At 53.0% G+C, this 13,111-nt stretch overlaps 1 protein-coding gene across 3 annotated transcripts in view; it reads right to left on the bottom strand.

Moving 5' to 3' along the window:
• The window catches only part of LTBP2 (latent transforming growth factor beta binding protein 2), a 78,190-nt gene extending 65,085 nt beyond the window's left edge, over positions 1 to 13,105 (bottom strand). For all 3 annotated transcript variants that reach the window (XM_014942049.1, XM_014942051.1, XM_014942050.1), the window contains exons 1-2: positions 13,030 to 13,105; positions 4,402 to 4,472 (exon numbers count right to left, since the gene is read on the bottom strand). In XM_014942049.1, the coding sequence (XP_014797535.1) occupies positions 4,402 to 4,472; positions 13,030 to 13,037 (79 nt within the window). In that variant the 5' untranslated portion in view covers positions 13,038 to 13,105. The remainder of the gene's footprint in view (positions 1 to 4,401; positions 4,473 to 13,029) is intronic.
• Between the last annotated feature and the right edge of the window lie 6 nt (positions 13,106 to 13,111).

Raw genomic sequence — 13,111 nt, 5'->3', positions numbered from 1 at the left:
GCCTGTAGTAGACTCCTACCACAAGGCTCCCTTTGTTGTCCCAATCCCTAATTCCTACCCATAAACTTTCGACCTGGTCATGGCTACTCTTTAGCAACAACTCTTCACATTCTAGCCACTTCTTTACATAGAGGGCAACACCTCCACCCCTTCTTCCACTCCTGTCCCTTCTGAACAGCTTGTACCCATTGATGGCCACACTCCAGTCATAGGAGTCATCCCACCAAGTTTCCGTAATTGCTACTATGTCATAGCTTTCCTGTAGCAGGATAGCTTCCAGTTCCTCCTGCTTGTTGCCCATGCTGTGTGCATTAGTGTAGAGACATTTCAGCTGGTCTGCTGGCCACGTCATGTTCTTAGAGGGACACTCCACTGATCCCCCAAGATGCTTTGTGGCTGCAACCCTCCTGTCTCCTATTACCTCAGGGGCTCTTGGTCCATTATTTCTTGCTTCAAGTCCAATGGCAGGCTGGAGGGTGTCCTTAAGCTCGTCTCTAGTGCTCCTGTATTTAACCCCCTCCCCCTTCAAGCCTAGTTTAAAGCCCTTTTGACAAGCTATGCCAATTTATGTGCTAGAATCTTCCTGCCCTTCTGAGACAGATGTTCCCCATCTGTTACTAGCAGACCTTGTGCCGTATGAAGTTTGCCAAGGTCGAAAAACCCAAAATTTTGTTTGTGGCACCATTCCCTAAGCCACTTGTTAATCATGAATGACTTTCTATTCCTTTCAGACATTGCAAGGTGACATTCAATAACTGTGTCCCTGCTGCTCTGCAGGTGCTTTAGGTTTAGGAGAGTGGTGTTGATCTTTACTGTAAGCAGCTCCTGATCAGTCCCATTTAAATGTGGTGGAACCTGTCCATCCAGCTAGGCATCCACAGGAGAACTGGGAAGATGCTGAAGGACTTGTACCACTGGGGTGATTTAGTCCACTTTCTCATGGATAAGTTTGCTTATTTGTGCAGAGCAATATGTAATCTCAGCTCTAACTTAAAGCTCTGATGGTGTTAGCAAAGCCAGAAGGGATGGACAATTCAACACAAGCGAGATCTGTACAGGCTGACAGGCAGGCAACAGCAATAACAGCAACGCAGGAGTAACAGGGAGGGAAAACAGAACTTCAGTGAAAAACAATCTGGGCTCAAAAAAACCCTACAGTCACTGCACAGAAGACAGACAATAGGAGAGAGCATTGAATGTCATCTCCATTTTGCAGATGTGGAAAAGCCCCAGGTGTTAATGTGACTGTCTGAAGACACACTGTGAGACCACAGCAGAGCCAGCAACTCATCCTGCAATCCCTGCGCCTTCATCCAGTATCTTAACCGCAAGACCATCTGTACAAGATTAGAAAGTGCATGAATTTATTTAGTCCTTCCCAAGCTGCTGATTAAAAATGTTTCTTTTAAGCTTTATAATATTCGTGTCGGAAAAAAAGCTCACCCTGCATTACCAGCCCAGCCCAGGCTGCTATCTTGGGAAGCAGCAGAGAACTATAGTAAATAATGCTGATGAAAGGGGAGGTTGATGAACTAATGCTGGGAGGCTGAGCAAGAGTATTCCCCTGCTCGGAAGCAGAGGGGAAGGATGATGAGCTAATAGGCAGCAGCTAAATTATTGACAAGTGTGCACTGCAGCCCCTGAAATACGGGCAGTGTAAGGGGGCTTCTGGCCAGCTTGTGTGTACGGATTTCTTCTCCACCAAAGCCAAGGCATAAACCCCTGAGTCTCACCCCAGGGTGAAGTTAAACAGGCAGGAGGTTGGATGAACTCCTCCGGCCCAAGTTCAGATGTAGCTCATTGTCCCTGACATCCTCCCCTGTGGAAAAACCTCTGGAGCCCCACAGGATGTCCTGTATGCAGTTCAGAGTGGTGACCTTGCAGCACGTGGGTAGAAACCAAGCCCATTGCAAGCAGGTGAGATCTTCCTCTTAAGCTACCTTAGCTCACTTCCACTTTCGCAGAAAACATCAATGTCCCAAAGCGAGAGATTTCTCTTTTTCATCTTCCCAGTCATTGCCTCTCTGAAAACTCCCCGTGTCCTCACTGCACCTTGGTCCTCGAAGATGGAATTAAACCAATAGTCTACAGAAACCTGCCCAGGTCTAGAGTTCATTCATATGCAGAGATGTTGCAAGAGGAAAGACCCTGGAAAAGCACGGGTGGAGAAGGAAGAAATCTACACTGCTGGGTAGATGATAGGGAGCATACAAAGGCAGCAATTTGGCCTATCTTCTCTCCTGCACCCAGGCTCAGACCCATCAAAACCAAGGTCCTGCCCAAGATCCAAATGCCAAATTCTTTGCTGCTTCACTGCACTAAGAGGTTTCCTCTGGCTGCATTTCTATCCTGCTAACTTCCCTGAAACGTCCCCTGTCAAAGACCATGGGATCAGACATTAAATAGCATTACAGTGCAGAAACTAACTGGGACAAGCCATCCAGCTTGCCTTGGCAGCCTTAAAAACAGCTGAACGTCCCCAGCAGCTTGAACTCCAGCAGAAAAGCCCAGCGAGGGAGGTAGCTGGGAATGAAACGCTGTTTACCGGTCTCCACCTCAGACCTGTCTGAGATTTACCGTCCCCGGTCGGTGGGGGGGACACCGTCAGACCAAATCATGTCAAAAGTATCCATTTAATGAATCCTTGGGAACAAAGGGCCAGCACCTGAGCGGCCACTAGACAAGGCTGCGTGGCGGCCGGCCCGGATCTACTGCTCCTAGGAAAATCCCTAATGAGAGAAAGATGCTGCCACGGCTGGCCCCGCGCTGTGTTTACAGACGCTGTCTGGCAGCACAGCATGCTCTCTACCGTTTGGCTTCTGTCGGCCGGGGAAGGGGGGAGAGGGAGCAGGGAGGTGAGTCAGCCCTTGGCCCCTCGCTCCCGAACAGCGATGGCTAATGCCATTACCCCCGCGCCGCCGAAGCGCCGTGAGATCCCCCCGCAAACAAAGCTCAGCTTCTTTCCCTGCGAAAACATCTGGGCAGCTGCTGCCACTCGAGTGAAGGCAGATGCTCTCAGCTATTCCAGGCAGGGCGTTCCCCTCCAGAAAGCCGGCCCGGTGCCTGTGTACTCCCTGTCCTCTGAGCTGCCCGGGCCTGCGGGTGGGCTGGGTGGTGTAACCCCGTCCTTTAGGGACAGGGATCGCGACAGGGGCCAGGTTGTGACTGCGGAGCTCCTGGGGATGGGGATGACACTACTGTTTCCAGTTCTGGGCTCCCCAGTTCTGGAAGGACAGGGAACTGCTGGAGAGGGGACAGCAGAGGGCTACGAAGATGATGAGGAGCCTGGAGCATCTCTCCTATGAGGAGAGGCTGAGGGACTTGGGTCTTTTTAGCCTAGAGAAGAGAAGGCTGAGGGGGGATCTAATCAATGCTTATAAATACTTAAAGGGTGGGTGTCAGGACAGGGCTGGTCTTTTTTCAGTGGTGCCCAGTGACAAGACAAGAGGAAACGGGCACAAACTTGAATATAAGAAGTTCTACCTAAACGTGAGGAGGAACTTCTTTACTGTGATAGTGGCAGATCCCTAGAACAGGCTGCTCAGAGAGGTGGTGGAGTCTCCTTTGGAGACATTCAAAACCCGCCTGGACAAGTTCCTGTGCAACCTGCTCTGGGTGGACCCACTTTGGCAGGGGGGTTGGACTAGATGATCTCCAGAGGTCCCTTCCACCCCCATGTGATTCTATGATTCTATGACAGTGCAGCTGTATCTGGCATGTGTCACACTGGTGCCTGCCCAAACCCCTTCCCTCCCAGTGCTGCGCTGGGGAGCCCAGAATGATCTCAGTCCCCGGGGCTGTGGCAGGACACTCCAGAGGAGCAGAGCCCTTATTAACCCCTCTGTGGGCAGGCAAGAGCACCCTGGCTGGGCAGTTCCCGCTCTGCAGGAGCACCCTCCAGCTCCCCACCATTTTACACGTCCCATGTGCCACACCACGCTCCAGCCCCATCCCTCCCAGCCCCAGTACCAACTCCATTAATTGCTTTCCTTAATAGCACTCGGGCAATTTGCAGCCCTGGTTTTCCCCCCCAGCATCAGCAACGCTCGCCCACGTGAGCACAGCCCTACTCTGCTGGTTCCCACCTGCTGGGGCTTTCACAGACCTGCCTTTTGCTCCAAGCAGGACGGTGAGAAACTCGCCCATAAATGTGCCGTTGCAATGCCTTGCCCCAACACAACCCTGCTTGGGATGGACACTAATAGCAATAATAAAGTAAAGCTGTAATTATCCAGCGGGCTCAGACTTAGCCAGCAGGTGGGGAGAGCTGCCTCCGGGGACCCCATGGTCCACCTCCTGCCCCGGCACAGTGCAGGGGATGTGTGCAGGGTGACAGCAGTACTCAAGGGCTTTTCAGGGGTGCGTCACAAGACCTGCACTGGCTGAGACTGTCATACTCACGTTTGATGCAGCGGTTTGTGCCGGGAGCTGTGGTCCATCCTGGGCAACACTGTCTGCCGCAGACATTTGGCCTAAGCAGAGAGACAAAAGAGGGCGGTTAGGAGAAGGGAAGCTGAGGTCGCTCTGCAGCCAGCACCTCTGAGTCACCCATCAAATTATTTCCTGCAGCATCTGATATTTCCTTCCAGATGGACCAGCAGCTGAGATCAAAACCAATGGGACAAGGGCTGGGTTGTTTAAATGCTTGGAAAAGAAACCCCCAAGGACTATGTGAATGCTGCAGTGCGAGCGACCCCTCAGGGAGTATCTCCCTTTCGAACCAGCATTATATTGTGCTCCTGGCACCCAGGAACCACTTTCCTCCTGAGAGCAATCGGAGGCTGGCGGCGGGCGGTCACTAAAGATCTCATGGCACTCTGTGGTGGCGGGGTGTAAATCGGGCCTGATTCCAACTTTGGTCATAGCGTCTCGCCTCCGCAAGTGTCCTGAGCTGCTTTGGCCACAGACAACGCTTCATTCAGTGCCTGATTGCTGCTGCTCATCGCTCGGCCCCCGCCCCGGCAGGGAGGGAGGGACGGCCAGCAGCCCCACCACCCGCTCCCCGGCTCGCTCCCCGCCGAGCAACCCAGTCCCACATTCGCTATCTGCCTCTGGCAAAGCCACCCTGGGGGCTGGGGGGACTCCTCCATCCGATGAAATTTGTGCCTGCTTGATGGGCAGGGTGCTAGACTAACTCCAGAATGCTCACATTGTTTCTATGGGGGTGAATTCCAGCACTTTGCCGCAACAACTTTTTAGTCAACAACTTCGCATGAACGGCGTCCTCCCCACCTCTCCCTTATTACATGTTTTCAGGTGGGGATCACTGCCAGCATGCAGCTCTCAGGGACAGTGCTGTGCCTCTGAGAGGTGCTCTGCCATGCCCAAGGAAGCTGCTAATCCTGCTAATCCCCCGGTCACATCTCCCATTTACACATCTATAATGAAAAGGAATAAGAAGTGTTCAAGGCCAGGTTGGATGGGGCTTTGAGCTACCTGCTCTAGAAGGAGGTGTCCCTGCCCAGGGCAGGGGGGTTGGAACTCAATGATCTTTAAGGTCCCTTCCAACTCTAACCATTCTATGAGTCTAAGAAGATGCAGATTGCTAATCCTGCTTCCTCCGGTCACATCTCCTATTTACACTTCTGTAATGGAAAGGAATAAGAAGTTGCAGGTCACTTTTCAAGAATATTTACTCACCACGGAGGGAAGGCTTTGGGAATGTGTAACTGCTGCGTGTCTAGGTAGATGGGAGAGTACAGTCATCAAAAGATAAAGAGTCAGAAATACGCAGCCTGAAAGCTCTGGAAAGCCTCTGGAAACAAAGTGGGGAGCATGGTTTATTTCTAACACTGGACAAGGCAGTCGGAGCTGCTGACAGAATTTACAGGAACCACGGAAACATGCACATTTGTCTTCTGGATTGACTTTCACATGAACACAGCAGGGTCAGAAGACGATCCTGCTCTGAACCGGCATCCTCGTGACTCCTGCATCCACATGGCATGAGATGAGACTCCAGAAGTGCCAGACCTCAAGCTGTGGGGCTCACGTTTTAGGAAAGCCAAAGGCAGTGGGTAGCAGGCATGCCAAGGATTGTTCTGGTGTTCATGAACGAGGCTGCCTGGAGAGATACAATCTCTCCATGTGGGAAGGGGAAGTGGTCTGAGAGGCCACATCATTTGTAAAGTGTTATCCAGCCCTTCAGGATCAACGTTTTATTAACCTGAGTAGATTTTTACAGGCAGAAAGCACTTAAATTCCCTTGGTGTGATTTCCTGCAAACAGCACAAGGCAAAGTAATTCTTGCATCCACTCACATCTGCTCTGGCTGGGCTACAGCACTGATTTCCAGCCTTTTGCCTGTCAACCCAAGGAGATCTATGGGTCTCTTCTTTAAGACATTCCCAGAAAGGATCCAAGGAAAGCAAACTTTCATTTACTTTCTGCATAAGAGCCCACCAAAGGCCTTAAACTTTTTAGTGTCCAGATCAGTAAAGAGTGAAAACCACAGAGCTGGAGCAGACCATGAAGTAATTAAGGTCTGCTGAGGGACTCTGCTCCAAGCAGCAGCATAAACATCTTTGCTCAGACTGTCACGGCTCCCATTCTTCCCTCAGCATGGCTGAAACCACCTTGCAAGTCAGACTCAGCCAGTTCATTCAAAGAGAAAAGCCCTTGCCCTTTCCCACCTCAACGTACCGACACAATCAGAGGTTGTTTCTCGTAGGCAAAATAACTACCTCCTCCAGAGAAGCTGTTTTAGCCTTGAATCACGCTATTAGTTCTTCAGAGAATTAAAATTCAAGTTTTATCTACACCTCTCACACGCACGCTGGGGGGAGTACGCTGCTAGCTGCTCTCAATGCCAACAGCAAGCCAGAGGTTGCTGGAGGAAAGGTACAGGACTAAAACAGACAGGGAGACAAGCCTGAGCAGACAAGACCACTCTGGAAGGCATGAAGCCCCTGTTGGGTTCAGCACAAACCTCTCATTAACAGAGACCCTCTATGTCACTGCCAACTCCAGACATGAGTTGCCAACCCCAGGTGAAGGGAGATGTTAGTGCCAGGGCAATGCTCCTCAAGGGGGGACAGCAAGGCATGCTCAGAGGGGAACAACCTAGTAGAGATGCCCTCGGAGGCAGGGAAAGAGGGAGAACCTGGGCAGGAATGTCCCTTCCTTCCATAACCACCTGGTTGAGAGAATGGGCAGAGATGGAGATAGGGAGGACTTCCAGGACTGGAAGTGAGCACTTGGGAGAAGCAACATGTAGGTAGTACCGGAGGGCAGAGAAGGATCACAATTATTTCCCGATGAAAGCCTAGTGAGCAGAACCTCATATAGGATAGGGCTTCAGGTGAGCAAAGGCATCAGCAGTGGGAAATAGCTATGAGGGCTTTGCCGCATGTGCCCAGTCCTGAGCACGTCTGGTTCTACTTAAAGCCTTTAGTTGACATTTGCATGGCTTGAACGCCATGTGGTTTTCACTGCCTTACAAAGAATTCAGAATGAATCCCAGGAGGTTTAAGGAGCACGGCATGTTTACAGCGTGGAGGAACGGTGCTCGAGAGAGTGGTGGCCCCCAGCTGCACGTGACCTGCTGCATGTGCCCTTGCCAACACTTTGGGCAATGATGTGTCTCAGGCACGAGCACAGGGGACAGGAGCTTCCACGGCAGCAGGCAGAGCTGCCCAGCAAGGGGACCTGCTGGGTGCCATGATGCACCAAGCCCCTTGCAGACCCAACAACGACGTGAGACAAAGCCACACTCATAACTGTGAAGCACTCGGGCTGCCTCCTGCTTACCCACCCCTTGGCACTGGAACCACAGCAGCTGGGGAGGGGAGCAGGACTCTTCCCCTCACCCTGGGCAGCCTGGGGTGCAGGGGGACCAGAGGATGGGTGGGCAGGTGGAGGGGTTAGCAGCTCTCCCAGGTGGAAAGAAGCTCAACACAGCCACAGATCAGAGGAGAGCAGAAGGTGTCCTCACACAGGCCTCCCAAACTGAACACTCACACCAGGTCACGCTGCACAGGCATGCCCTATCCCCAGCCCTGCCTGATGCCAAAACAAGCCTTGGGCAAACCATCTGTCTTCCCTGTCTCTGCCTCCTTCTCAGTGGAATAGGTTAATTAACACATTTACCTTCCCAAGGGCCAGGTCACCTAACACAAATCGTTCCTCAGAAATGGAGGAGGGGGGGGGTGGGACACACACCACAGGGACACGTTCCCAGATGCTGGGACTTGATTGCCTGTAACACTGCACTGCTACAGGGCTCATGGGCCACTTAACACCTTCCAAAATAGTTCCGGGCTCAGCTCAGAGCAGAGCAGAGACCATTTCCAATAGCCAGTTTCCCCTTTTTGGAGGGAAAGGGAGTTGAATAGCAGAGAGAGCTGAATAGCCACAGTGCCAGGGAAAGCCCTAAGGCACAGCTCACCAGTGCAGACCTTGGCCTTCAGGTTTGCCTGTCTGGCCAAACACAGGGTGAGGCACTGGATCCACATCTCACCTCCTGCCAGGTATGCCCTGAGGTCTCCGAAGAGCACAGACAGCAGTAAGCAACTGCAAACCAAGCCTGCTCCTCACTCAGCAGCTCACATGCACCATCTGTGCCCAGGCGTAGCCCCTGGCACGTTGTGAGAGCTCTATGCACAGGTGGTGCCAGGTACTACTCCTTTTCTGGAAAGGCATCACCCTGACACCCCTCACAGAGCTGAAACCAGTGCCATGGAGCCTCCCTACACCCAGAAGTACTGTTCATGGCCCTGACTGGAGGGACAGGCACAACCTGCACCTTGGGCAAAGGACCTGCAGCAATCGCATCCTTCATCACCTGCTTTGCAGCAGCCAGAGACCACCATCAGGATCAGCCCCCTCCCCCCTTTTACAAAGTGATGCCCAGGGTGATACAAGCCTGTGAGATCTTGCAGTGATTTATGAAACCATGAGCCAAGCAACTGTAACAAGCACTAGGGGGAAGGAAAGCAAGAGAACAGTAGTAAGATCATGGCTTCACATAGTTTCGGCATGTGCACAGCCTCACCAATGATCACATACTGTTTCTGAAGCATTCAGTAGAACCATTTTTTTTCAAGATTTATTTTAGCAGCAATCGATGCATCATCTTTCAACATCATGCAGCAGTCTCTGCTGCCAGATACACTGACTCCATTCAGGTCATTTACAGCATCCTCGCAGAAGGCCAGGGGGACCATTAGATCATCAGGTCTGCCTTTCTACTGCAGGACAGTGAACTTCATCCAACTGCATATGAAATATTTGCAGTCAGACCCAATGAAGAACATTAGCAAAAGGCTGCTGGCATCGATGAGCCACTGAAAATCCTCTGCCAAGTCCACATCAGCATTAACTGCCTCCACTCCTGAGCAGTCCAACACACACACTGCAGCGAGAACCTGTATCCCACACAGCCTGGGTAAAGCAGGACTGTATAGCTGCAGATGGTGTCTACAAGAGCAATTAAGCAAAGACTGGGGTTGCAGAACACACAAAAAGAAAGTGGGAGACAGAAGGAGAGAGTGTGGTACTCCCAGCCTGTTATTTGGGGAGCCTCACATGTCCCTGAAAATTGTCCAGACAGGCTTCCCCAGACTGCTCCCCCGTTACCCACCTTTCTCTGATCTCGTGTGCATCACCTGAGGATCACCACTGAGACCCAGCCTCCCAGGCACAAGGCAGAGGAATGAGGAGGGTCATGTCACAGGTGACACAAATTAGGGGTGTATCCAGCCACAGCTGAAGCATGTCAGGGCTTGGGAGCTCCCTACCCCACCACACTCAAAAGGAAAACCTTTCCACGGACCAGAAGCTGCATCAATGAACCTATAAGCACTTTTAACATCAGTCTGAACACCCTGGACTGGGAAATCACCTGCTCTGTGGTACTGGTAGTTCATCTGCAGCAGCAGGGACTGGTGTGTGCTTGCACACCAGTCAGGGGGGAGCAAACAGGCAGGTGAAGCAGAGCACAGCAAAGCAGAGATGCTTTGGGGGCTGGATTGTTTTCCTCACTCAGTGTTAGGAGACAGTAATTTTCTGCAATATTTACTGTGGTGTGAAAAGTCACCTCACAAAGAGCTATCACAAGAAAATACTAAAACCCAGCTCTTGCAAGACTTGCAGTTGGATGCACTCACGGCAGGGTGGCAGCAGGTCCCACCTGCAATGAGGTCAGACGTGAGCAAGGTGACAGACACATCCAAACAGACCCCAAGGAAAAAAAAAAATCTCAATTTTGGGTATGTTGCTATCAAACAAGGCAAGAAAATAATTATCCAGAAAAGGATATAGTGCTAATAAAGGGATTTTTCAAGCAAAGACTGTGTGAGGCCCCTGGAGGTACCAGCAGAGAATTCTGACTGTGGAATTGGGAAAGGCAACCCACGCACAACTTGAGAATTTAGGCCAAAGTAACTGTATAAATAAATAGCACCAGGGTTTAATGCAGCCTGCAAAGCTACCTGAGTAAGGGAAAATGAAGGTTGTCATACTAGAGAGTAGTAAGAGTTCTGTGTAAATAGAAGAACAGAAAATATCCCACCTGGCAAAAAAATGAAACATCATGAAATGAAGTTTTTTAGGGGCCCTGAGTTTCCTGGATGGAAACGTGTCCGGTGCAGCAAGGGACGTAAGAAGATGGATGAGGTGGAAGGATGGAGTCTCACTGAATGGCTGGAGGCAGCAGCAGCTCGCTTTCCATGAGGAGTAAAGCCATGTGGTTACTCACGGACAATTATTTCAGCTAAGCTTTCTCATAAGCTCCAAAGACAGTAGGTCATAGAGAAGTTTAAACAGTGCCGATTTGGAGCTACTGACAAGCTATTATACGCGCATTCCAGAGTTCAAGTTCTTTGGGATCAGAGCAAGTCCCATATCCCCAGCCCTCATCTTTCCAGGGCAGAGCAGAGGCAGAGAGCACAGCTCAGCTGCGCAGGAGACACAGCACCAAGGCACAGCTCTTCCTTCCTCTACAGCAACAGCATTCTTCAGTACCCCAGAAAGCCAAACCTAGCATCAACAGAGCCTAAGCGCTGGACCAACCAGCCCCATTTACCTCCTTGGTTAAGGGATGATAGAAAGGTAGTAGCAAAGAGGTTCCCCACTCTTCTGGACGCAGTGTGGACCTTGGGGCTGCCCACCTGCTCCTGAGAGCAGTGTGGGATGGCTGCTGTCACCAAAGGCTGCTGCAGCCTGAAAACCTGGTGGAGACTATTCAGGGTAGTCATTGAAAAGAAACGGGCTACATCTCAGATGACTCAAATCCAATCAACCTGCCACACAATCCCAAAGCAACACTGACAACGCTCCAGCTGAGCCCAGAAAAGCCCAAACCTGACTGAGCAGGACTGGATCTTCCCAGATCTTCCCTCTGGGCGGCTGACAAAGCCAAGGCTAATGGACTGGGTAAGCCAAAATCTGCTCGAGACCTGCCTGCCATTGACCATCCACTATCGAGAAATACTTTGAATATCGAACATCATGGGAAGAAGAACAAGTTTGGGTTTACTGCTTCTGTGGATTTGTTGTAGGAAACTAGGCAGAGGGGACATCTCAGTCTTTAAGTTTTGCAGGGAGGCAAGTATCAGGGATTAAGATGCCTCTTCTATTCTAGTGAAGCTCCCCACCTGATGTTAGCAGAAGTCTCTGCCCGTGTCAGCGGGCAATAAGCCCTGGGCACGGAGAGCGGGCACACGCTGCCACACCGGTCGGTCAAACGGCCCACACAACACCTTCGGTATCACTTCCCGGCTGCAGAGGAGCTCATCAGGAGGGGCATCAGCCACGGGGCAGCAGAGAGGGAACGGGAGAGGAGGGGGCCCAGGGCCGGAGGGTACATCAGCGCCGCGCCAGGCGTCCCGCTCGCAGGCTCCCCTCGCAGCGGAGCAGCTGGCCCTGCCATACGATCCCCCCTCCACCTCCACAGGGCTGCAGCCAGAGACCTGAGCTGGAAGCGGCCCTGCCAGGCGAGCCGTAGGAAGCCTCCCCCGGCTGAGCCAGCTGAAGCCATGGGAAGCTGCCGCGCCGAGCGCTTACAAGGGGCCCATTATGGGAGGACGGAGCCAAGGGGCCAGGTACCTGCAGCAAGAGGGGCAGCAGCCAGGCTCCAGCCCCCTGCAAACCACGGCCACGCTGCCTGCCCCCCGGCAGCCCCCCACCCCACACGCCTTCTGGGATGGCCGCAGGCAGACCCGGAGAGTGCCAGTCGAACACTGGCCGTGCCGCACGGCTGTCCGACCTGCCGAAGCCCCGATACGTCAGCAGAATCACAGAATCATCTAGGCTGGAAGAGACCCTCGGGATCATCGAGTCCAGCCATCCACCCTACTCTAAAGTTCTCCCCTACACCATATCCCCCAACACCACATCTAAACAGTTCTTAAACACAGCCAGGGATGGTGACTCAAGCACCTCCCTGGGCAGCCTATTCCAATGCCCAACCACTCTCTCTGTGAAGAATTGTTTCCTAATGTCCAGTCTAAACCTACCCTGGCACAACTTGAACCCATTACCCCTTGTCCTATCATCTGTAACTTGGGAGAAGAGACCGGCCCCCGCCTCTCTACACCCTCCTTTCGGGTAGGTAGAAGGGCATCCCATCCAGCGTGCTCCTAAATCACCCATCCCCGTGCGACGGGCAGCCGGCAGCACACCCACCATCCCGCCTGCCTCACACTCACTCACACGTGCGTGACTGCAGACGGACACACACAAGCACGATGTATCGGCGGGGCAGGAGTAGCGTGACCGCCCGCCACACGTGTGGGACAGATGCATGGCACGAGAGCGAGCACCGAGCGGGCTCCTGCTCCGCTCCGAGGCCCGGTGGCAGCGCCAGAGCCAGCCGAGGGGCGGCACGGCCCCGGCCCCCCCGCACATCACCCCGTGTGACTGCCCCGGGCATCCCGCGGGGGACGAGGCAGCGCCCGGGGCTGGATGGAAGGAGAGACCCCCGGGATGCAGCCCGGGACGGGACCCGGCCCCTCCGCCGCCGCGGGGCTCCTCCGGGGCTCACGCTGCGCACCCCCAGCAAGGTGTCCCCCCCCCAGCCGCAGCACTTACCCCGCCATCCTCCCTCTGCCGCTCGGCTCCTTCGCTCGGGGCACGACCCGGGCTTTCAGCCCGCTGCCCTGCCGCTGGCGGG

Source organism: Calidris pugnax, unplaced genomic scaffold (assembly GCF_001431845.1).
Source record: "Calidris pugnax isolate Ruff unplaced genomic scaffold, ASM143184v1 scaffold56, whole genome shotgun sequence".
Classification (NCBI taxonomy): domain Eukaryota; kingdom Metazoa; phylum Chordata; class Aves; order Charadriiformes; family Scolopacidae; genus Calidris; species Calidris pugnax.
This window is presented reverse-complemented; position numbering and strand designations above follow the sequence as displayed.